This window comes from Rhinatrema bivittatum, chromosome 2 (genome assembly GCF_901001135.1).
Source record: "Rhinatrema bivittatum chromosome 2, aRhiBiv1.1, whole genome shotgun sequence".
Taxonomy (NCBI): domain Eukaryota; kingdom Metazoa; phylum Chordata; class Amphibia; order Gymnophiona; family Rhinatrematidae; genus Rhinatrema; species Rhinatrema bivittatum.
The window spans coordinates 129007793-129033538 of NC_042616.1; the positions used below are offsets into that span (position 1 = coordinate 129007793).

At 40.3% G+C, this 25746-nt stretch overlaps 1 protein-coding gene across 12 annotated transcripts in view; it reads right to left on the bottom strand.

Moving 5' to 3' along the window:
• Positions 1 to 1011: 1011 nt before the first annotated feature.
• The window catches only part of SVIL (supervillin), a 348412-nt gene continuing 323677 nt past the window's right edge, over positions 1012 to 25746 (bottom strand). For all 12 annotated transcript variants that reach the window (XM_029588612.1, XM_029588613.1, XM_029588603.1 and 9 more), the window contains 5 exons: positions 25492 to 25647; positions 14647 to 14790; positions 6124 to 6245; positions 2657 to 2812; positions 1012 to 1959 (listed from right to left, as the gene is read on the bottom strand). In XM_029588612.1, the coding sequence (XP_029444472.1) occupies positions 1873 to 1959; positions 2657 to 2812; positions 6124 to 6245; positions 14647 to 14790; positions 25492 to 25647 (665 nt within the window). In that variant the 3' untranslated portion in view covers positions 1012 to 1872. The remainder of the gene's footprint in view (positions 1960 to 2656; positions 2813 to 6123; positions 6246 to 14646; positions 14791 to 25491; positions 25648 to 25746) is intronic.

The window sequence follows — 25746 nt, forward strand, 5'->3', positions numbered from 1 at the left end:
GTTGTACACGTGTAAATGCACTTTACGCAAGTAAGAGAGCTTTTGAAAACTGCTACAATATGTGCCATTCAATTGTCAATAGGTTTTACATGTGTAAGTACATTTACACATGAGCTTTTGAAAAATGAACAATGTGTTACATTTACACGTGTAACTCCTTTCAAATTACCTCCTTATGGGGTAAATCAGCATTTTTCAAAAGTCATTTACACACATTAAGTACACTTAACGTAGGTAAAACCTATTGACAATTCAATGGTATATATTATAGCAATTTTCAAAAGACCACTTGCACAGGGAAAAATGACATTTCCACACGTAAAACCCAATTTTAAGTGTGTAAATGCTTTTGAAATTTACCCCCCCCCCCAGCCCCGAGGCAACAGAAGTTAAAGTGATTTGCCCGAGGTCACAAGGAGCGTGAGCGTGATTTGAACCCTGCAGCTCTAACCACCAGGCTACACTCCTTCGCTCTACTGTCTTCTAATAATTTAGAAGATACATTTTTCTATCTGAAAACCATAACTGGAAAATAGTTGCATTTCAATAGTAAAGGCACTAATAGACTAGTTTAGTTTTCATTTAGTTAGAAGAGGGGTCTGCAGACTTTTCCCTCATATGCCGTACCCTAGTAAGGTTTTCAGGATTTCCATAATGAATATGCATGCAATGTATCTGCATGCAATGGAGGCAGTACATACAAACAGATCTCATGCATATTCATCCTAAAAATCCAACTGGGTAACAGCTCTCGATGACTATGTTTAGGAAACCTCAATTTAGAATAAATAGGAACACTGAACAATTATACTCACTTCACAAACCCTGGAAAAATAGTTATTCCTCACTCCCATTGGAATCTCTTACAATAATCTGACAGAAGGTTAACACAAAATTAAGGAGGAATAACTGCTCTGTCTCCATCTTCTGATTGGCTGAGACTCTTCAGTTATAACCTGGAACAGGTAGGTAAACACCAACGGCAACATAAAATGTGTCACACGAAAGGGATAAGATTCTGGATGGTTTATTCGGAAGCTTTTATTTTAGGTTTATCACAAAAGACACAGTCAATGTTTACAACAAATATTAGAAACTGAGATTTTCTTTTTATTCTAGTGTTATAAAGTACAACAACGTTCTTAATCCATCCTCAAAATGCAGACTAGTCTTTTCTGTATAGAAACTGTACACAAAAACAAGGCACTATACATATTTTTGGATATTAAAGTATAAAGGTCAATTTGCATAGTTTTGCAAGAAACCCATGCCATAAATACAATGCTCTGTCTTAGCACCTGCCATAGCACTGAAAACAATTCATTACTTATTGCAAAGGGGAACGCTGCAAGATGCATAGAAAGATACATAATCCATGGCAAATTCAACTCAGAAGAAGCAACTGCCATCAACCACTGTTTCGGTTTTTGTTTTGACACAAAAATCTTTTAAAAAGTGAATACATGTTGCAACGTTAAATACTTATTCTATACCGTGTTTTATATAAATATAAATTCTTTATAATCCACAAACAAAAAAATAATACTTGTAAGAGAACTGCTTGAAAATGGACAAGTTTGTAGCAAGAGGACATACTTGCATTAGCTTGAGGAACTACTGTTTTCGTGCGCAAGGAGGAAACTATATATGAACATTAACCCTCCGGGTTGCTGTGACAGCAATGTACCCCAAAGGGTTCTCTTGCACATTTATAATATTACACAAGTGAGGAACAGGCAGTATATCAGCACTAACTTCAGATCGGGCCAGTTTTGGTTCTGAATCTCATCACAAGACACCTCAATTTTCTGGTACAAAAGGTGTTGACAGTGACAACAGATAACGCCAATCTTCACATGACGACTAGAAAAGCTAGAAAAGTCCTTTTGCTTTCTTGATGTTGACTTGTTTCCATGAAGGTAGCGCATTGTACTCCTCTCTTGTCATTTCTAATGCTTTCTATAGTTTAAAAGAACAAATGTTAAAATCACATGCTGATCACAAAGTCTAAGGATAATAAGCATAAAGTGGCAAAACAATAATAGCGCATATATATTCATCCTGAATATTGTACACTACTCAGTTAGCTTCCCACACATTTCTGTATTAGAAAGCATCTGGACACAGGCACTACATCTGATTGGCAAAAACAATCCTCACCTTCAGACTTCCTGCAATGAACTATTTACAAGCATACACATTTTTTTCAGATGTAATCTGTGAAAGGGCCTACTTAATTGACATTTTGGATTGCAGGTTGTTTACAGTTAACAGCTCAGGGATATCTGAGGTTCCCTTATTACTGAAGTGCAGTGAGGATTTTACTATTCTTTCTTACTTTCACTTTCCATAAGTTAATGGAATAAAAAATCCCTCCCTAGCTAGTTTTATCAATATAATCACACTAGTGAATACCATATTAATGAATTAACTACCAGCAGTACATCAAAGGTGTTTCTTACTTGCAAGATATACTCTACTTTTACAAGATGTTAACAGTGTGCAACATGGTTTCATGCTCTAAATTTGGAGGATAGTACGTCACTGGGTGCTGTTGCACTGCTTTAAGGAACTCTCCAGTTCGAGAACAGATAACTTCCCATGGCTGTATTAAATTCTAAAAATAAAGCCATCCATTCTTTCTCCTCTCATTTACCTCAAAGTCTTCGTGGGACAGATAAATTTCAAGCCTTAGAGGATCAACTCCCTCAGGCAGAGGCCTGGCCAGAAGATCTGCCAGTGGATACAGAGTTTTACAGAGCTTGGCTAACACATCTTCTACAAGGATTATCCGATTGCACACTTCGGCATCCTAGAAAAGCCAAACAGCAAGAAATGTCATTCAGGTAAAAGAATTAAGTAAGTTAAGATGCTATGGGGCAGATTTTAAATTTTACGCGTGGGGGGTACATTTGTGCGCGCTACCCGGCACGCACAAATGTACACCTGATTTTATAACATGTGCGCGCTGCTGCGCGCATGTTATAAAATCCATGGTTGGCGCGCGCAATGTGGTGCACACTTGTGCACTTTGCGCGTGCCGAGCCCAAGGGGCGCCGCGATGGCTTTCCCTGTTCCCTCCAAAGCCGCTCCGAAATCGGAGCGGCCTTGGAGGGAACTTTTTTATGGATCCCCCCCACCTTTCCCTCCCTTCCCCTATCTAACCCCTCCCCCGGCCCTACCTAAATCCCCCCCCTACCTAATTTGATGGAGTTACGCCTGCCGGCGGGCGAACCTCCAGCACAGCCAATGTGCCGGAGGACTTGGGAATGTCCCCGGCCCCATCTCCACGCCCCGGCCCCGCCCCCGATCCGCCCATTTTTGAAAGCCCCAGGACATACGCACGGCCCGGGGCTTGTGCGCGCCGCCGAGCTTATGCAAAATAGGCTCGGTGTGCGCAGGGGTAGGTACCTTACGCGCGTAACCCTTTGAAAATCTACCCTTAAGAGTGCAATTTGGAGCTAAAGTCCTAAGATATGAATCAGGATTGAAAGAGGGCCTGAGTGGTCACTAAAGCTCAAACTTACATGATCTCTTATGTTGTTACTTTAGTACAAATCTAGTAGCCATATTGGTTCTGGAGAAAACTGGAATACTAGCAGGTTATAATACCTCCAAAAAGGACCAACACCAAAGATGTTGAAATGAATTGTGAAGAAGAATCCTGAACAGTAGAACACAAGCATTGCCATACTGGGTCTCACTGAGGGTCCATTAAGCCCAGTTTCCTGTTTCCAACCGTGGCCAATACAGGTCACAAGTATTTGGCAAAAGCCCAAAGAAGAGATGGATCTGATGCTGCCAACACCTAGGGATAAGTAGTGGCTTTCCTCAAGTCTACCGGCATGGTCTCAAACTCAGACTCACCTGTGTGCTCACCACACCTTTTTTTGTTGGTTCTTTAAAAGGTAAAACAATTGTAAGACCGCAATTTTCTCCTAAAGCAATATGGTGGCTACAATTGCACAAATGAACATGAAAACTTATTCTCAATCTAAAAATGTGGTAAGTTAAGAGTTAAACATTATTTCCAAACTTCATAAAACAGACATTAGTACGTCAAGGAGGCTGACTCCACAGTGCTGAAAATGAGGTTTCAAAAGAAACTAATGATCCAGTTAACTGTTTGATAAGGTACCCAGAGCTCTACCTGTCCCAAGAAATGATCTGTTTCACAATGTCCCCACCCCTTACACTCCCCTCTTCAAGAACTCAGTGACTGGAGACAATTCTAGATTTATTCTTTCTGGGAACTCTCCCCAACATTATATTAGTTGGCAATGGTGAGCCACTATGCAAATAAAGTGGTACTTGATTATAAACGACGGCCTGATTGCCAGCAATGTTTTATAAAGAGGGTTTGTTACATCAGAAGTCAATTCTTTTGTTTATTTCTATAACCAATATGCTACAAGAATCACTTTGAATAACATGACTTCAGTTTGTTATACCCAAGGGCAGAAGGATATATTCCACTTAATTAACAAAGCTGTACCTAAATTACACCATCAGCTTTTAAATGTTAATACCCACTGGCTAAAGGTCATATTAACAGATGTAACTTTTTCCACATTTGATAAATATAATGAAGCAACAAATACCCCTGGGCCAGACATTTATTAGCAGCTAATGCCCTGTTTGTATCACTTTTAATGCCCATGGGGAAGATTATTCCTATTACTAGCTAAAATGTTCTTGTTTTTTTTTTTCACAAGATGAACATTTCCAAACCATAAACCACTGAACCTGGGTATTAATAATTAGGGATATGCTTTTGTTTGAAACATAGATATCAATGACAGTTCATATTTCATTTTTTTAAATTAAAAGACAGTAAAAAGAAAATAGAAAAAGAAAATCACAAAATTAAAAAAATCACAAAATTTCCTTTTCTTCTTAGTTCGCACCATTTGCAAAATCATAAATAGTACATACTATTTACTGAAACAAAAAAATAATGAAAAAGTTTCCAAAGAAATGGAATTCGGATGAGAACTTCCCCTAACAAAAGAAAACATTTTTTGGACTGCGAATCTCTATTAATAATATCCTGTATTCCAGCCAACTATACTCTCAGACATTTGCTCCTTCCACTCCATGCATTTTATTGGCAAGAAGTTCCATACAGAACCTTCTCTGACTCACTGTATTCAAGGATAAACACAGCCCCCATGCCACCACCATATTTATTTATTTATTTAAAAACTTTTATATACCGGTATTAGTATGCATACATCATACCGGTTTACAATGTAACTTAAAAGGCAGAAATTACAATGAACAGGGAGGGCGAACAAGGAGGAGTATACAAAGAGCAGGAGGAGGAGGAATTAAAGCAATAAATAAAACTGCAACGGACTATTTACAGGAATATACAAGGCGTAGGCAAGATACTTGCGGAAGTCAGTGAAGGCAAGATACTTGTGGAAGTCAGTGTATTTAATCAGGGTAGGCTTGTCGGAAGAGCCATGTTTTAAGTTTTTTTCTGAACTTGGCGTAGCATGGCTCTAGCCTGAGAGTGGTAGGGAGGGCGTTCCATTGTTTAGGGCCTGCAATGGATAGTGCACGGTCCCTAGTAGAGGAGAGGTGGGCTTTTTTCAAAGGGGGAATGGAGAGGGTGCCTTTGTTGACAGTGCGAGTGGGTCGTTCAGTGCGTATAGGACGAAAGGGTTCATCCAACCAATTGGAATTGTGCGAGTGGATGGACTTGTGCACTATGGTTAGAATTTTGAAGAGAATTCGGGATGCGATGGGGAGCCAGTGGAGTTCTTTGAGTATAGGGGTAATGTGATCAGCTTTCCTTGAGTTGGTGATGATCCTGGCGATGGCATTCTGGAGCATTTGTAAGGGCTTGGTGGTGGAGGAGGGTAGGCCGAGGAATAGCCAAACAGTTTTAAAAAAGCAGGCTCCTTATACCGCAACACAGTTGACGTTAAACAGAATCTCTTGGTCTGCCTAGTTGCCTCCACATAATGACGCCCCATTCTCTCCCCCACGTAATGATGCCCCATTCTCTCCCCCCACGTAATGACACCCCATTCTCTCCCCCACTCACATTCGGGCACCTTTTTGCTTTACTCTCGTCTCCCTAGGCAAGGTCTTCCAGATATCAAGTATCCTTACCTGTTCTGTGATTTGAGCGATGTCTTCCCTATGTTCCCAGCTTGGGAACATGTTTGTAAATGTCAGCGGTTCCAGACCAGCATGTATCAGGTAGGATTTTGGAGGTTTCTTTACGTTTTTTCCTTAAAAATGAATACACAAGTATGAAGAAAATATTCAGCAACCTCATCAAGAGATTTTTTTGGTCTGTTTAATTATGGTTAGTGATCCACATTATCACTATTTATGCACTTAATTTGTACATTTAGAGAAAATTCATTTATGTGAACAAGTAGGTTTTCATTCAGAGCCATGTTTTTTAAATTATTTATTTCAGAGCAGTAAAATGGTCACACATCCTTACTGCAATCACAGGACATGCCCATTTACGGCTTTTATCTTTTTCTTGCACTGGATTATTGACTGGATTTTTTTTTTAAACCTGACCAGACACACTCAAGGAAGGAACACAGTTTATGGAGCTCAGACCAAGGGCTCTAGAATCATCATACAAACTGAATAATTAAATCCCATGTCATGTCTTAACATGATTACAGATATTTCATCCATCTCTGTTACTTCTGTCACAACATCAATACCAACAGGAGACATCAGATCTACCCACTTAAGTGCAGTGCTTTCTAATAAGCATTCTCCTGATAAAGGTCATTTCTAGAACTAGGCAGTCATGGAATAGGAAATTGACTGAGGACTAAAATAAGGAAATATTTCTTCATGGGAACGGTCATAGTGGGTGTTGGGATGCACGAAACACCCTCACAGATGAAGTGGTGGAATCAAAAAACAATATTAGAATTAAAAAAAAAACCCAAAAACATGGGGTAACCACAGAAGATCTGTGAGAGGGTAGAGCCAGAGTTCAAGGGAGGTTTCTATTACTCCAAAAGGAAGGGGAAATGGACAGACTAAATGGGACTTGCAGACTTTATCTGCTGTCATATTTCTGTAAAGTGTTTGTTTGTTTTTTAATTTCCATATGTGGTTATTTTGTACACACAATTTCAGATTACACTGTATTGCGATCTGCAGCACTTTTCAGATATGCATAGCTTTTATCATGTCCTATGAAAACACAAAGAAATTCTGAGGCATTCTTGGGAAAACTAGACAAGGCACTATGACAATTTCTATGTACGTTAGCTATTTGTACTACTGCCTGCATGTTTCTGTAGGGCTGCCTAATATTTGTGAAAGTGGAGAGCGTACGGAAACACTAGGAAACATTACTTATTTTAGAAAAAAAGAAACAATTATGCAGGTGAAATACCTGGTAGCAAAATGATTAGAAAACAGTCAGTATAAATACTTTTATCATTAGAATACTGTAATCTGGTACTTCAGACATAGTCCAGTTCTACAATTTAGCCAAGAAGTCTTTGAACAATTTAGTCACGAGATGGATTAGCAGTACACTTACAAAATACAAGGTCTCTGGATCAACAACTTAATAGCAAATTTCTCATCAGCAACCACCTGAATTCTCTAGAACCATGCCTAACACAGGAACATAAGTCATACAATATATAGAGTCTGTCTGAAGTTTGAAGATATGCAAAAAATTATGCACAGGTAAGCCTGGTCGGAAAAAAATCACTGTCTTGGAGTTACTCTGGTAATTTTCCCTGGGTATATATTCAGCAGCAGACTCACCTGGCTGAATATCTTGGTAAAGTTACCCTGCTAATCTTCCCATTCACCAGGCTGCCGAATATTGACCTGTGTGCATTTGTACGTCATTGTTTAAAAATAAGCAATATCATAGAGCAGAACTGGGGATACAGAAGTTAACATTACATGTACACCTACTCCCTATGCCCATGTCCTATCTTATGAAAAAAAAAACACAACACTATAACTCTAGCAAACAATAAAAAAAACTTCTCCACTGCCAGTTCTCTGGACTGGTTATTTCAAAACTAAGCTAAGGTGACCAATCAGTTTCTCAAAAATGAAAAAAAAAAAAAAAAAAAAGATTTATGCACAAAAAGTAACTGCTTTGAAGTGTAAGGCTAAGACACAAGCTTCCTAAAATCCACTTAAGGTTTGTATCAGGGCTGCCTGCCAGAAAGACTAATAAAGTGCTAGTTAGTGCTATATTTTTATGTTCTGGCTTGCTCTAAGTTCTTCTTTTTCACATTTAGGTTAATAACCCTTTAAAACTTCTTTCAGACTAGATACTCCTGAATGCGAAATCTGAATCAACATTTTACTGGATTTAGAATGTTAAGAGCTAGCTTGTATTTTGTACTCTGACAAGATTTACAGACCAAATAAAGAGGAACCAACTACTCCAATGGCTGAATAGACCATTTCCAGTGTGCAAATCTTCACTATACAAGAGGTACAAGCAGATATTAAGAGGTCGATACTGAGCGGCAGCAGTGCAGACGTAGTTAAATTAATCACACTTAGCTGGTTAAGTGAGTGCCTGAATATCCAGTTAAATGTAACTGCAACCCCCCCCCCCCCCCCCCCAAAAACACCTGTGGTTGGATTTAGGGCAGCAGTTTGTGCAGATGGAGTTGTTCACAGGGATGGTAACTTTAAAACCAGTGTGCGCCCAGGTACGCGGCTATTTTATAATTTGCGCACGTATATGCACGTGTATTATAAAATAGCCTCACCATGGAGCGATACAGAGGCATTATGACATCCTCAGTTTTATTTTCCATTCCCTTCTTAATAATTCTAATATTCTGTTTACTTTTTTGATTGCCACAGCACACTGAGCCAATGATTTCAATGTATTATCCACTGTGACAGCTAGATCTCTTTCCTGGGTGGTATCTCCCAAGATAGAACCTAATATTGTGTAACTATAGCAAGGGTTAATTTTCCCTATATGCATCACTTTACACTTGTCAATGTTAAATTTAAGCTGCCATTTGGAAGCCCAATCTTCCAGTCTCGCAGGATGATCCTGCAATTCATCACAATCTGCTTAAGATTTAACTACTCTGCATAATTTTGTGTCATCTGCAAATTTGATCACCTCACTCGTACCCCCTTTCCAGATCATTTATAAATATATTAAAAAGTACCTGTCCAAGAACAGATCCCTGAGGCACTCCACTGTTTACCTTTTTCCACTGTGAAAATTGACCATTTAACTCTACTCTCAGTTTCCTGTCTTTTAACCAACTTGCAATCCACAAAAAGGACATCACCTCCTATCCCATGACTTTTTAGTTTTCTTAGAAGCCTCTCATGCGGGAGTTTGTCGAATGCCTTCTGAAAATCCAAATACACCACATTTACCGGTTCACCTTTATCCACATGTTTATTCACCCCTTCAAAAAAATGTAGATTTGCGAGGCAAGACTTCCCTTGGCTAAATCCATGCTGCATGAGTACGCCCAAATACGCACATATCAGCAAAGATACGCTAGAATTTGTAATTGTGCACACACTTGCAGGTGTATGTTTTAAAATGCACTAACCACATGTAAGTATGCTGCTAATTTTAAAAGGTTACTCTAGCACAGCTAGCACGTGAATTCCATAGTACCTTTTTGGCTTTTATACGCCTATGTCAGCGAATTTTAACACATTCTCGCGTGAGGCACATTCCCAGTTTTGCCATTAGTCCACCAGTTTGTCCAGTTAATAGCAAAGTCTTTCAGGCCTCCCTGTTTCTTCATCTAACATGCCCCCTAGTTGACTCTCAACCCCTCACCCTATCTTATAAGCCCTAAAACACGAGATCTACAGACTTGCTCCTCATCAGGAGCAGCAGTAAAATTATGCGGTTCTCTAGCGTGCACCTGCTGCAGTTTTCAGTTTAAAATTTGGAGTTACGGGTGTAAGTCCTAGCCCTGCCCCGGAATACCCATACCCCACCCCTTTTCCACTCCCTTATTCCTTATGCATGCACACTCTTTGGACTGTTTTAAAAGTGTTGCTCATGCTGAAAGGCCCATACATGCGAGTATGTGGGCTGTGCATGAGCGCCGTGGATGTTAAAAGCTGCTAATTACACATGTATATGCACATGCTAAAAAAGGGCAGGGCATGGACATTTAGGGCAGGGCCAACAGTTGTGTGTGTAAATCCCTATCTTAAAACTGAAGGCCGCAGCGTGTGGCAGCTTGTTAACCACATATATTTACTGTTGCTCCTGATGAAGTTTAAGTCTGTAGAAATCACTTTTTTTTTTTTTAAGTCTGTAGAAATCACTTTTTATTTCCTCCAGTCTGGGTCAACTGGAGGAAGTGCAGGCTGAAGAATGAGAGGGGTCTGGATGACCTCGAGATAGACTAGGCAAACTGGGGGACTACTTGGCAAAACTGGGAATGTTCTTCACGCAAGCATGTATTAAAATCTGCTTAACTGTGCAAGTTAAAGCTGACCAAGTTCTAAGGAAGATACAAGAAGTATGTTTGCTTGAGTAACAGCTTAAAATTAGGAGAACACGGATGCGTTTATAGGCGTATTTTAAATTATACGCGTGCAAATGCGCGTATGATTTAAAATTCTAGCATATGTCCACTTGCGCGCCCATACACACCCGCGTGCTTGTTTTGAAGTTACCGTCCCTGTGTATTATTCGAGAATGACTCAACCTCATTATGAAGCCTTTCAACAGTTTGTATCTTTTGAGGCCAATATTCAGCCACTATCCGGCTGAGAAAGTTAGCTGGATTAACTTATCAACTAACTTGGCCAAGATATTTAGCAGTGTGTCTCTGTCACTGAATATACTTGGCTATCTTATAGTTAGTCACATAAGTTTATCCAGCCTCTTTTCGGACAGGAGTGGCGGCTGTCAACTGGTTTGACAGCCAATGCTCAATTTTGGCGGTGTCTGTTCTCCAGCCCGCTGACAGCCATGGATTTGGAAACCGGACGCCGGCAATATTGAGCATCCGGTTTTCAACCCGCGAGCCGCGGGCCTATTTCAATTTTTTTTTTTTTTTAAACTTTCGGGACCTCAGACTGCTTTTCTGTGCACTTTCCTGGTGCCCGGAGAAATTTCTGAAAGTAAAATATGCTGCTTGGCTGCACATTTTACTTACTGAATCGCGCGGGAATACCTAATAGGGCCATCAACATGCATTGTAAGTTAGCCAGATAAATTCCTCCCTGGAATGCCTGTCCTACCCCTCACGTATCCAGATAAACAGCCGGCTAAGTGGCAGCCTGTCAGCACGGCCACATTTTCAGACAGTGCCATTTAGCTGGATAAGTGGTGCTGAATACTGACCTCTTTGATCCTGATAGATTGGGAGTACCAGTAGCCAACAGAACACTGTCCAATTGGTTAGCAGACTGTTTGCACACTATTATGCACTGGGTAGTTTACAGATTACAGAATCTATCAAGCTTCATCATGTGAGAGCCATGGTGGCTTCAATAGCTCACCTCAAGACTGCTTCCACTAAGGCCATTTGCAAAGCTGCGGCTTAGTCATTTGTATACATGTTCCCACCCTACTATTGTCTGGACAACATTTCAAGAAGTGACCAGTAGTTTTGGGCAAGCAGTTCTGCGTGGCTGCTCTCCCAATAGTCCACTCTCCACTGGTGGGGCTGGTTTGCTTCTTCAGTAATTGCTCTGCTGTGCAACCCTCAGCTTGGGGACTCCAAGAGTCATGGCTAATTCGGCTCTACTTGCTGACGAAGAAAGCAAGTTTGCTTACCTGTAAACAGGGTTCTCTGTAGACAGCAGGATGAATTAGCCATGTATATTACCCTCCTACACCCTTGGAGAGTCGACTACCTCACTAAAGCTTAAGCTCTGCAAATGGCAGTGGGGCTCGCAAGGCAATGCACATATAGGGCATCCTATGCATGCTTGGTAAAGTTTTTCTGAGCTATGAGAGATGGGTTCATTTGGTGTTGTCAGATGATGTCATCCATGAGATATAGTTAATTCATCCTGCTGACTGGAGAACCCGGTTTATAGGTAAGCAAGCTTGCTTTATCCAGATAAACTCACATAAGTCTCCCGCTGAATATCCAAGTTATGTGCACAAGTTTCACTGAATATCCATAGCCATGTTATGTCCCCAATTTCCCACGGATAAATCTGCCAATCACCATGTCGTCGAATGTTGACCTCTAAGCAACACGCCTTTATTGTCCACCCCTAACGCCTCTCTCAATTGCTTTAATGATGTTATGAGAAACAAAAAAGAAAGAAGTCATCTGTGCATCAGTACATGAAATGCCAAATGACAATGTTATGATCACAGACCCCGGTTTCTTGAAGCAATTCAGAGGTAGACTCTCTAGCAAGAATTAGAAAGTTATGAGGCTCTTCCATGGCACATTTATATAGTTTTGCTATGGCATCAAAAGAAAGCAGGGGCTTTTGTTTATGATGTTTTTCTCCCTAGGTTTCCTTTCTTTTCTGTCTTGAATAAAGTAGTGTGGTTACTATGTTTGTTCATTTATATCTGTAGAAATGAACTGTCAACAAAATTTGCAAGTGATACCTTTTTAATCAGATTGACTGAATATAAATCTGACGAGATTTCAATTTTTTTTTTTTTTAAACGACAAGCAGTATCCTCCAACTCCACACAGGCAGGCCACACAGGCAGGCCAATCCACACCAGTGGGTTTTGCATGCCTACCAGTAGGTGAATCGCTGATGTCACTGATATATAGCCCTGCCCCACAGCCCTGCCCCACAGCCCCACTGGCGGGCTGTGGGGCAGGGCTATATATCAGTGACATCAGCGATTCACCTACTGGTAGGCATGCAAAACCCACTGGTGTGGATTGGCCTGCCTGAGTGTAGAGGAAGGACGATTTTACATAAGAATGCAAGAAGTTACAGTAGTACTGAAATTCCCTTTTGGTGTTTCGATCATAAAGTCATGGATGCAGTAATTTGGCTTGCAGTAATTATTCAGAGAGGACTTCAGAATGAGACAAAAACATAAGACATTTGAAATTAAACTAGTCAGACGCTTTAAAACAAACATGAAAGGACTTAACAGTGAGATGGGTTTCCTCACCAAGTACCAGACCTAAACCTGCCGTCTCCCTTTCAGTCTTCTTGTCATAATGCTAACACATCATCCCAACCTCCTCCTCCTCCCCCCCTACCTTTTTATTTTACACAACCATTGTAAAGCAGTTTCCTCAGTGGCCCTTCAAGATGTGGGACCATAACCCTTGGGCTCAGGTTTGGGTGTGATATTAGGCTGAGTCTCACCTTCAATGCCCGTGCTACTCAGAGGCGTTATCCTGTGGAGGGACTGCAAGTGTCCCCCTCTAAAAATATTTTACCTGGCCCTAGTGCCAGCACAAAGAGACTCTCTCTCTCATCACCCCAGTTCCCTCCTTCCACCCTGCAGCCCTTTCCCCAGTTGACAGCATAATTGGTGGTGGAGAGAGCCCGGCACTTTTCTAACCCCTTTGTCTGGCTGCTGAGATCACTCCTATTTCACAGCTGTTGAAAAATGTGGTGCACCAGAGAAATATGGAGTACAAAAATGTGGTTCAAGCAGTTGATTAAAACTGATCAGAGAGATGCCAGCTACACTCCTGGAAGCGTGGGTTAGAGAAGCGCTGGGCCCGCCATGCTGCCAGCTTTGCTTTTCTGCAGGGTGTGAGGAGAGAATCAAGGAAGTAGGAGAGAGACACACTGTGCGTCAGGATAGCGGGGTAGGAGGGGGGAGGTGCGGACAATTTAAAAAAGGGTGCTCTTGCACCCCCCCCCCTCCATGGTGATTCATATAAGAAATGTGAGCAGTGGTGACTATCCTCGGGTCTGGGGGGGAGGGGGAGGGGAGATCAGGGAGCCTTCGTCTGGTGATTTTGTTTTGACCTGATTAAGGTAGTGTCGCTCTTGAAAACCTTTTGGGCTGAACAGCAGCTGAATGTGGACCCTATAGAGGTCCATATTCAGTAAGCCGGCAAGCAGTAAAAATATCCAGGGAAGTTACGCGGGTAACTTGGGATCACAAGTCTGCTGCTAAATATACTCGGATAAAGTTATACTCTCGGCTTTAGCCGAGTATTGCTAGGCCCGCTATTTTTCCAGAGAGATGTATACACATTAAATTCAGCTGGACAGCGCTCAACATATATGCTGCCTGGCTAAAATTTAGTCCACCCCAGGACCACTTCACTGACACACAAAATTTATGTGATTGGCATGGTAAAACTTCAGTTCTTTTGTGCACGTAACTCGAAAAGTTACACACATAAAGGCTAAACAAATCTCGGTAAAGAAAGTGTAGTAAATTTTGTTCGCTTGAGCTAAGTTAGTTTGTTTTTTTTTTTTGCTAGCATTGCTGCTTTAAAGGATTAGTACCCGACTGGCCAAAGGAGCAAATCTTTCCAATTTTAAAAATTTTATCCCACAGAGGACTGATATCCTGTGTGGGATTGAGGAATTGCTATTCATTTTTGAGGCTGAAGGCACAGACTATAGGTTTCCTTGTACATATACTTCAATGGCCAGCAATGAGGAAAAAGAAAACAAGCTCTGGAGAGTCAGGATATCTTGGAAAGGAAGGGTGCGTGTCTTGTCAAAAAACTGAAACCATTTGCTGTGAATTTGTATCACCTTTGCAGTACTGAAGCACAGTCTCCATAGCACATTTCCTGTCCGTGTCCCATCGAATACGTGCCGATCCAGTAATAATATTTTCTGCTGGCCACCAGCCTTGCCAAAGGTACACTTCATGATGATTGTCAACTAGGAAGAGGGCTGCAAGTAAACAAACAATTAGATATTTTTTTTGTTTGGTTTCATTCAACTGTAGCTGTGTCTGTTCCTCAGAAGATGAATACATGGTTAACTTAGTCATCACGTATGCTCCAACCTATGCTAACATAATTAAGTAATATAACAAACTAAGGTAATTGACTGTGAAGTATTTTTAGCTGTTCCTCGATCAAATATGCCTTTTGCAGACCAGGCAAGTCCCTCAGATATTCCAAGAGATTCCCAGGCTGTCCACCCACTCTCCTGGATCCACTGCTAACCTTCCTAGACCACAGTGGCAGGACCACCTATCAGGGAAGGGGAGGACTTGGAACAGGGGTAACCAGATCGCCATAAAACAAGGTGAGGGCAGCAGCAGCAGCCCAGGGATAATAAAAGCACAGCGTTGTCTGACTCCATGACTGCCCCCCCCCCCCCAATCCTGCCCAGCTTAGTGCTTCCTTTACTGAAAGGATCTGCAGGAGAGGAGGTGGGGTGGCCATGGGGATGAGCGAGCGAGCGAGCTGTTTTCCGGTCCCAGCTGCCCGGGCGAGGGCTGTTTGTGAAGGAGAGTCGGAAAAGGGGAGATTGGAGGGGGGTACACCCAAGAGGGGAAGACTGGGCTAGAAGAGAGAACTATAGAAGGAGGTGTTAATGGAAGAGCCAGAAGGATAAAACAAGGGAGGAAAGAGTACGTGAGGAAATTCACCCAGAGAGGGAAAGACTAAAGTCTGAGGTGAGTCATAAGAGGTAAGCGATGGTGAATAGAAAGAGAGAGGGGTGGACAATTGGCAGTGTAAAGGATGGTGATAGAAGGAAGGAATACAGAGGCAGTGAAGAGAGATGGAAAAAATCTGATAAGAGAGAATGGCTGATGTCAAACATATGAAGTGTGTGTGTGTGCGGGGAAGTGTGTGTGTGTGTGGGGAAAAGTGTGTGTGTGTGGGGAAAAGTGTGTGTGTAAGTGTGTGTGTAAGTGTGTGTGTGTGTAAGTGTGTGTGTGTGTAAGTGTGTGTAAGTGTGTGTGTAAGTGTGTGTGTGTGTGTGTAAGTGTGTGTGTGTGTAAGTGTGTGTGTAAGTGTGTGTGGAAGTGTGTGTGGAAGTGTGTGTGTGTGGAAGTGTGTGTGTGTGGAAGTGTGTGTGTGTGTGTGTGTGTGTGGAAGTGTGTGTGTGTGTGTGTGTGTGTAGGGGAGGCGGAAAACGGTTGAGACCAGAGAGGTCCATATTCAAAAGCCATTTAGCTAAATCCTACCTGGATAAGATGGGGGCAGGCAGGAGGCGTTCTGGGGAAGTGCAGAGTTAGCAGCTTAAGTTAACCTTCTGCTGCTAACTCTGGTCGGGTCATAGAGCTTTCCTAAAGTTAGCCGATTATACACAACCAGCTAACTAAGATAGCCAGGTATCTTCAGCGGTGTGACTGCGCCACTGCATATACCCTGCTAGTTAGCCAGCCAAATAAAACCAACTAACTAGTACAGCCGCATATTGGCTGAATGTGGACCACAGAATGATTAGGAAATAAAATAACCAAAACATAGTTCATAGTTCTAGTAACTGTATTACTCTTAGACTGAAAACTGGATCAACATTAAGAATTATTAAGAATTATTCCCAAATGTTGTGTGTGACCTATCAAAACCACACAAGTCCCTTCTTCAGAGGCCACATCAATCTCACGTCTGACAGAGTGATCTATGTGGTCTTGTTTGGATAGTTTTTATGCTGATCCTATAAAAGGTGTCAGAAACAGCTTAAAAAAAATAATGGCTGGAGTGTGGTTTAAATATTGTTACTGTATGCTCTATGCAAATTATTTTTTTTAATTATATGCAAAATTGTGGTGGACGACTAAATTTTATGCAGATTTCAGGAAGGCTTTTGACACTGCTCCACACAGGAGGCGTATCAGAAAGCTGAGGAGCCAAGGGGTAGATCTAAAGGCAGCAAACTGGGTTAGAAATAGCTTTTGTGACTGGCAAGAGAGGGTGCAGTGGTAAATAGAGTTAATTCTAAAGACAGGTCTTTCCCTCAGCCCCCGTTTCAAGTACTCTTCAAGATTTTCATAAGTGACATGTGACATGAGGAATGAGCAAAGAAAGCATGGAAAAGTGGTCAGAAAGTACGGCAGATGAGGTTTAGTGAAAAAAAAATATTCAGTGTCCTGCACTCGGGGTAATTTTGTAACTGCTCGCATAGATTTAAAAATCAGTTAACTGCAGACATTACACCAGTTTTCAAAGGAAACGTACATACGTACCCAGGTCCTTTGAAAATTATCCCAGAAAATCTATCTGCGCACATTTACTCTTGCTAATTTGTGCGCATAGTTTATTTTATTTTATTTTTTTTAGTGAAATGTGTGCATATTTTTGTAAATGCAAACCCACCCCAATCCTGCCACCAGTAATGGCTCTTGTTACTGTGGGTAAAAGCTCACGCAAGCGGGCCCTGTACAAGTACTTTTTCCCGTCACATAGGGTGGGGCAGTTTTGTAAAAGGCCAAATCCACAGATCCAGCACTGGTTCACCGTGTAGAAATGGTTTTGAAAATTGTCCTTTTATAGGTACGAAAGTCCAAGAGGACAGTACAAGATGGTGGATGAGGTACTGATGTGAGGGAACTTAACCTGATACTATCTAATGATTCCAAAGTTGCAAGACGGTGTAACAAAGCTCATCTTACAGACAGAGGACAGAATTCAAAGGAAGACCACCAAATGGTGCAGTCATCAACATTAACCCCTTTAGGTGATTTGGATGTAATTGTTTGCTTTTCCTATTTGGGAATAGCAGATTGTAAGCCCTCTCGGGGGCAGAAAACTACTAACTTGGTACCTAGGGCAATAGAGGGCAAAGTGACTTGCTCAAGGTCACAGGAAGCATCAGTGGAAGAAGTGGGATTTTGACCCTGGCTTCCCTGGTTCTCGGCCTGACACTCTATCCTCTAGATCAGGGCTGCACAAACTGGTCCTTGTACCCTCCCCAGCCAGTCAGGTTTTCAGGACAGTCCTAATGAATATGCATCAGAAATATTTGCATACATAGGAGGTATTGCATACATATAAATCTCATGCATATTCATTAGGGATATCCTGAAAACCTGACTGGCTTAGGGGAGGGGGGAGCCTAAGGATCAGTTTGAGCAACCCTGCTCTAGACCATCCTAGGACCCAAAAAACACGAAGGAAGGTGATCTATGAAAGCTGTCAGGTTGAACAAAGGAATAGATGCCAATAGTCTTGAAAAAAACTTTATTGAAGTGGAGACACAAAGTAGCCCGACTCAGGCCGAGTTTCGCCGTATCAGGACGGCTGCCTCAGGGGCTAAAACATAAATAAAAGTTCATATAAATACATCTTTATGTAATAATAATAAAATAAAACAATGATTAAAAACAAAGTATATGTACTGTACATGTATATAGCAATGGTGACACAGAGTATATTATAAATTTTTAACATCAAACCTAATATAAATTAAATAAACTCACGGTTAGTACAAATGTATAATGAATTTGTAATAAAAGATGGTTTTACCTTGTGTATATTCTCTTCAGTACACAAATAAAACAAATCATGTATGGAGGATCATATATACCATTATATGATCAATGAAAGTAATAAATCTGTAAAAATGCAAAAAAAGGGGATGGCAATATTATATAGGACTTTGTTCAAATATTAAAAATTAATTAGTAGACAAATATAATGATGTATATACAGAGGTATGTGTGCATTAAAAATTAATAATTAATTGATGATACAGATAATATCTTATATGCACCTAAAGTATCAATTGATGACTTATATATCTATTCTTAAAAATCTGTATGGATATGTAATAAAACTATTCTATTTTATTTGAAGCGAAATATTTAATAAAAGTCAATTGAATAAGTGAAAAATGTGTCAAAAGTGAATTATTGAATAACAAGTGCAGACGCGGTCCGGACTATCATTATTCGATATATAATTAATTCACAATGGTGCTCTATACACTCGGCTTAGTTGACAATAGATGCCTCCCTCTGTTTTTAAAATCATCTTTTTGTATTAAATAATTTCATCGTTTGAAAACACATTTACAGAATAGAACTAATTTACATTGTACAATTCATTAACAATGATTTATTATTCATGTTCTATTTTAGTGATATAGCTATTACTAAAGATATTTATTCAATATTAGTTGTTTGCTTGTATAGATAGTCTTTCACTTGTTTTTTATTTCAAACAGAGTATTAGTTTTCCTTTTAGTTTTGTATACTCGCATATCTACTTTTATTCGTTTAGATTCCTATATATATTTTTTAATACACATACAGATTTGACTTGGTTTTCCTTCATTACTACACACATCAGTATTGAATTTAATCATTACGAGGGCTTCAATAATATTTTTTCACCACCTTGTTAATTAACTAATTATCTTTATTAAATACATCAATACACTTAATATATTAGTCATATATCCTTTTTAGACAAACAATTATCTTCCTCCAATACATCAATCTTTTTTAGACAATTATTGCACTTGTTATTCAATAATTCACTTTTGACACATTTTTCACTTATTCAATTGACTTTTATTAAATATTTCGCTTCAAATAAAATAGAATAGTTTTATTACATATCCATACAGATTTTTAAGAATAGATATATAAGTCATCAATTGATACTTTAGGTGCATATAAGATATTATCTGTATCATCAATTAATTATTAATTTTTAATGCACACATACCTCTGTATATACATCATTATATTTGTCTACTAATTAATTTTTAATATTTGAACAAAGTCCTATATAATATTGCCATCCCCCTTTTTTTGCATTTTTACAGATTTATTACTTTCATTGATCATATAATGGTATATATGATCCTCCATACATGATTTGTTTTATTTGTGTACTGAAGAGAATATACATAAGGTAAAACCATCTTTTATTACAAATTCATTATACATTTGTACTAACCGTGAGTTTATTTAATTTATATTAGGTTTGATGTTAAAAATTTATAATATACTCTATGTGTCACCATTGCTATATACATGTACAGTACATATACTTTGTTTTTAATCATTGTTTTATTTTATTATTATTACATAAAGATGTATTTATATGAACTTTTATTTATGTTTTAGCCCCTGAGGCAGCCGTCCTGATATGGCGAAACTCGGCCTGAGTCGGGCTACTTTGTGTCTCCACTTCAATAAAGTTTTTTTCAAGACTATTGGCATCTATTCCTAGATGCCAATAGTCCATCCTAGAACAGTCCATCCTAGAACAGCAGAGGGAAAGGGCGAGGGAGGGCATATGGTAGAGACATTCAAATTCCTGAAAAGGTATAAATCAGCAGTAGGCAGCTCTGGTCCTGAAGTGCCACAACAGGCCTGATTTTCAAGATATCCACAATGGACATGCATGAGATATATTTGCATGTACTGTCTCCACAGGATGCAAATATATCATGTAAATTGATTATGGACATCCTGAGAATAAGACCCATTTATGGCAGTCCATGACTGAAGTTGCTTATCCCTGGTACAAATAATGCACCAGAGTTTAGCAATCTTCACTGAAAAGGAAATCCTACAAGAGGACAACGTACGAGGCTGAAAGATTCAGGAACAGGGAAGAGGAATTCAGTTTTGTAAGGAACTGGAGAACCTTTTGGGGAAGGGGGAGACTTTTCCAAAAAGATGGACTCCAGCTTAACCAGAGTGGAACCAGGCTGCTGGCACTAACTTTTAAAAAGGAGATAGAGCAGTTTTTAAACTAGAACAAGGGGGAAAGCAGACAGTCACTCAGCAGCGCATGGTTCAGAGAAATGTATCCTTGAAGGATACTAATGAAACAGGAGAGTTAGGGCATCCCAACAGAGAGGCTCCAATAAAAGCAAATGCAGCCATGTACCTATATTTATTTATTTATTTATTTTTAATTTTTATATACCGATGTTCCTGTAAAAAATCACCTGAGCTAAAGATTTCCAAATTATCCTTATCAACTAAAAGCAGGTTGTTAACAAAAACAAAAAACACACTTTGAAATGTCTGTATGCCAATGCCAGATTTCTAAGGAGTAAGATGGGAGAGTTAGAGCGTATAGCAGTGAAGGATGAGATTGACAAAATCAGCATCTCAGAGACCTGGTGGAAGGAGGATAACCAATGGGACGGTGCTATATCAGGGTATACATTATATCACAATGATAGGGAGGATGAACTTGGTGGGGGCTTGGCACTTTTTGTCCGAGAGGGAATGGAGTCCAACAGAATAAAGATCATACAAGAGATTAAATGCTCAGTAAAATCTATATAGGTCAAAATTCCATGTGTGTTGACCAAAATGATCAGACAGATGATGAAATGCTAAGAGAAATCAGAGAAGATAACCAATTAGGCAATACAGTAATAATGGGAGATTTCAATTACCCCAATATTGACTGGGTACATATAACATCAGGACTTGCTAGAGACAAAGTTCCTGGATGGAATAAACAACTGCTTCATGGAGCAATTGCTTCAGGAACCAATGAGAGAGGAAGCTATTTTAGATTTAATTCTTAGTGGAACGCAGGATTTGGGGAGAGAGGTAACGATAGTGGAGCCACTTGCCAATAGTGATCATAACATGATCAAATTTGAAGTAATGACTGGAAATGGGACAATATATAAATCTACAGCTCTAACATTTAATTTTCAAAGGGAAACTTTCATAAAATAAGGTAAACAGAAAAAAACTGAAAGGTGCAGCTGCAAAGGTTACTAGTGTGCAACAGGTGTGGGCATTATTTAGAAATACAATCTTAGAAGCACAGTCCAGACATATTCCATGCATTAAGAAAGGTGGAAGGAAAGCAAAACGCTGGTATGGTTAAAAGGTGAGATGAAAGAGGTTATTTTAGCCACAAAAAATCCTTCAAAAATTGGAAGAAGGATCCAACTGAAGAAAATAGGAAAAATCATAAGCATTGTCAAGTGAAGTGTAAAACAGATAAAGCAGGCTAACAGAGAATTTGAAATGAAGTTGGCCATAGAGGCAAAAACTCATAATTTTTAAAAAAATATATCTGAAGCAAGAAAGCTGTGAGGGAGTTGGTTGGACTGTTAGATGTCTAAGAGGTTAAAGGGGCTCATAGGGAAAATAAGACCATTTCAGAAAGAATAAATGGATTCTTTGCTTCTGTGTTTACTAATGAGGATGTTGGGGAGATGCCCGTTCCGGAGAAGGTGATGATTCAGATGAACTGAACCAAATCACAGTGAACCAGAAAGATGTAGATTGACAAACTGAAAAGTAGTAAATCACCTGGACCAGATGGTATACACCCCAGGGGTTCTGAAAGAACTAAAAAATGAAATTTCAAGTCTATTTCAATTAATTTGTAACCTGTCATTAAAATCATCCATTGTACCTGGAGATTGTAAGATGGCCAATGTAACCCCGATATTTAAAAAGGGCTCCAGGGGTGATCCGGGAAACTATAGACTGGTGAGCCTGACTTCAGTGCCGGGAAAAATCGTGGAAACCGTTATAAAGAATAAATTTCACAAAACTTTTAGATAGACATGGTTTGATGGGACACAGCCAACATGGATTTACCCAAGGGAAGTCTTGCCTCACAAATCTCCTACATTTTTTTGAAAGGGTGAATAAACATGTGGACAAAGGTGAACCAGTAGATGTGGTGTATTTGGATTTTCAGAAGGTGTTCAGCAAAGTCCCGCATGAAAGGCTTCTAAGAAAACCAAAAAGTCATAGGATAGAAGGTGATGTCCTTTTGTGGATTGCAAGCTGGTTAAAAGACAGTAAACAGAGAGTAGGATTAAATGGTCTGTTTTCACAGTGGAGGGACCTGTGCTTGGACTGGTGCTTTTTAACATATTTATAAATGATCTGGAAAGGGGAACGATGAGTGAGGTGATCAAATTTGTGGATGACACAAAATTATGCAGAGTACTTTAATCTCAAGCAGATTGTGATGAATTATAGGAGAATCTTGTGAGACTGGAAGATTGGACTTCCAAATGGCAGATGAAATTTAATGTGGACAAGTGCAAAGTGATGCATATAGGGAAAAATAACCCTTGCTATAGTTACACAATGTTAGGTTCTATCTTAGGAGTTACCATCCAGGAAAGAGATCTAGGTGTCACAGTGGATAATACATTGAAATCGCTGGCTCAGTGTGCTGTGGCCATCACAAAAGCAAACAGAATGTTAGAAATTATCAGGAAGGGAATAACAAATAAAACAGTGGAGGTCATAATGCCTCTGTATCGCTCCATGGTGAGTCCGCATCTTGAATACTATGTGCAATTCTGGTCACCACATCTCAAAAAAGATATAGTTGCACTGGAGAAAGTGCAGAGAAGGGCAATCAATATGATAAGGGGCATGGAACGGCTGTCCTATGAGGAGAGGGTAAGGAAATTAGGGCTGTTCAGTTTGGAGAAGAGACGACCGAGGGGGGGATATGATCATGAAAGGAATTCAAAATGGTTATGTAAATCGGCTATTTACTCTTTCAGGTAATAGAAGGACTAGGGGGCGCTCCATGAAGTTAACAAATAGCTCATTTAAAACAAATTGAAGAAAATTTTTTTTCACTCAATGCATAGTTAAGATCTGGAATTCATTGCCAGCGGATGTGGTTACAGCAGGTAGTGTAACTTGGTTTAAAAAAGGTTTGGATAAGTTCTTAGAGGAAAAATTCATACACTGCTATTAATTAATAAGCAACAGTAGTTGGGATTTATTTGTTTGGGTATTGCAACTTGGATTGGCCACTGTTGGAAACAGGATACTGGGCTTGATGGATCCTTGGACTCACCCAGTATGGCATATCTTATCTGTTTTATGTATTACAATTAGTAGGTACATGGGCTTTTGACAATTGCTACAATATGCTACTTTTACGTGCATAACTGTTTTGAAAATTCACTCATAGCATTTATAACTTAAATGTACCAAACTTTGCTTTTGCCATATTTTTTGGATGGAGGGGCAAGGAATGTTCCACTTGCTAGCTCCTCCCCTCTCTCTCCAGTCTCCTCAAAGCCACCTTTGCAAATACCGTCTGTTTGTCTTTGAGGAGCTTGTCCTTCCTGGAACAGTGGAATGCAAACTCATGCTGTGGGTGTGTGGGTGGTAACTCTCATGCAGACTTTATGAACAGGCCTTTCCCTAGAGAGATTCAGGAGGATGGAGAGGAGCAGGAAAACAGAAGAAACTGTTGTCCAAACCCAGAAACTCTAAAACAGCTGCTCGGCCATGACTGATGATCTTACAACACAAAACTGTTTTCCCTTGACTCTGGGCGTTATTATCCAGGAGTATTCCTGATTTAAGTAGCGATTACACTTTTCAAACCCTGTGTTAGGAACATATTTTTAGAGACTTTATAGCAGCATCCTCTGTTCAAACTAATGACTAAGGATCAATCAAAATGGAGCAGGGTTGGAACGGGAAGGTCTGAGATGAGACTGAAGGAGCTTGATATGTATACCATGGACCAGAGGGCACAGAGGGGGGATATGACAGACATTTAGATACCTGAAAGATATTAATGCACAGGAGGCCAAGCTTTTTTTTAATGAAAAGGAAGCTGTAGAAATAAGGGTCAATGTGAAAACTCCATGGGGCAGATTCAGAAACAATGCTGGGAGGTATATTTTCTCAGAGGTGGTGGTGGATGCTTGGAATGCCCTCCAGGTTTACGGAGGGCATGGGATAAACACAGAGGACCCCTGGTGGCAAGAGAATGGTAATGAGGGAACTGCATATCTTTCGCTGAGCAGGAGTTCCATCCAGGGCAGCAGTGATGTGGCTGTGTTGTACTTCCTGGATGGCATGGGGAAAACCTGCATGGAGTGGCAGCTGCAACTCTTAACAGGGACACAGTGGAATTGGGGTTGGCTTCCATGTGGGAATTTGATCTCATAAAATCACTGGTGGGCAGACTGGATGGGCTTTTTGGTCTTTATTTGCTATAATTTACTATCAGGCCGATACAGTACAGTGCGCTCTTGTTAACCTGCCTTTGGATGCGCGTTTTCCCTTACCCTTTATTCAGTAAGGGGAGGAAAATGCGCGTCCAATGCATGTTGATGGCCCTATTAGGTATGCGTGCGGGATACAGAAAGTAAAATGTGCAGCCAAGCCACACATTTTACTTTCAGAAATTAGCGCCTACCCAAAGGTAGGCGCTAGTTTCTGCCGGCACTGGGAAAGTGCACAGAAAAGCAGTAAAAACTGATTTTCTGTGCACCCTCCGACTTAATATCATGGTGACATTAAGTCGGAGGTCCCGAAGAGTAAAAAAAGTTTAAAAAAGAAAAACAAAATTTAAAATGGGCCGGCGGCTGTCGGGCTGAAAACCGGATGCTCAATTTTGCCGGCGTCTGGTTTCCGAGACTGTGGCTGTCAGCGGGCTCGAGAACCGACGCCGGCAAAATTGGGCATCAGCTGTCAAACCCGCTGACAGCCGCTGCTCCGGGCTAAAAGGAAGCGCTAGGGACGCGCTAGTGTCCCTAGCGCCTCCTTTTGCCCGTTTCTACCGCAGCACGTAATTTGAATACTGAAATCGCGTACACCGGCATGTGGCCGGTGCACGCGCCGGGAGAGCGGGCGTTTGTCCGCTCTCCCGCGGACTTTACTGAATCGGCCTGTATGTTATTAACAATGAAAACACATACCTGGCTGGGGTGCCATGTAGAGGTCTTCCTGCAGGAACGGCAGAGAGTTGACCACGGTGGGATCCCTTGAGGGGTACATGTATTCCATGGCTGTAAAGTCTCCAGAAGAACTACTGAGGATGAAGAGGCGGGGAGTGAAGTTGAATTTTCCAGGATCTATAGCAATGTATAAATAAAATGCTAGATTAAATAAACAAGTCTATGCTTTTTGCAGATGTCTTGCATTTTCTAGTCAATATTTACATACAAGAATAA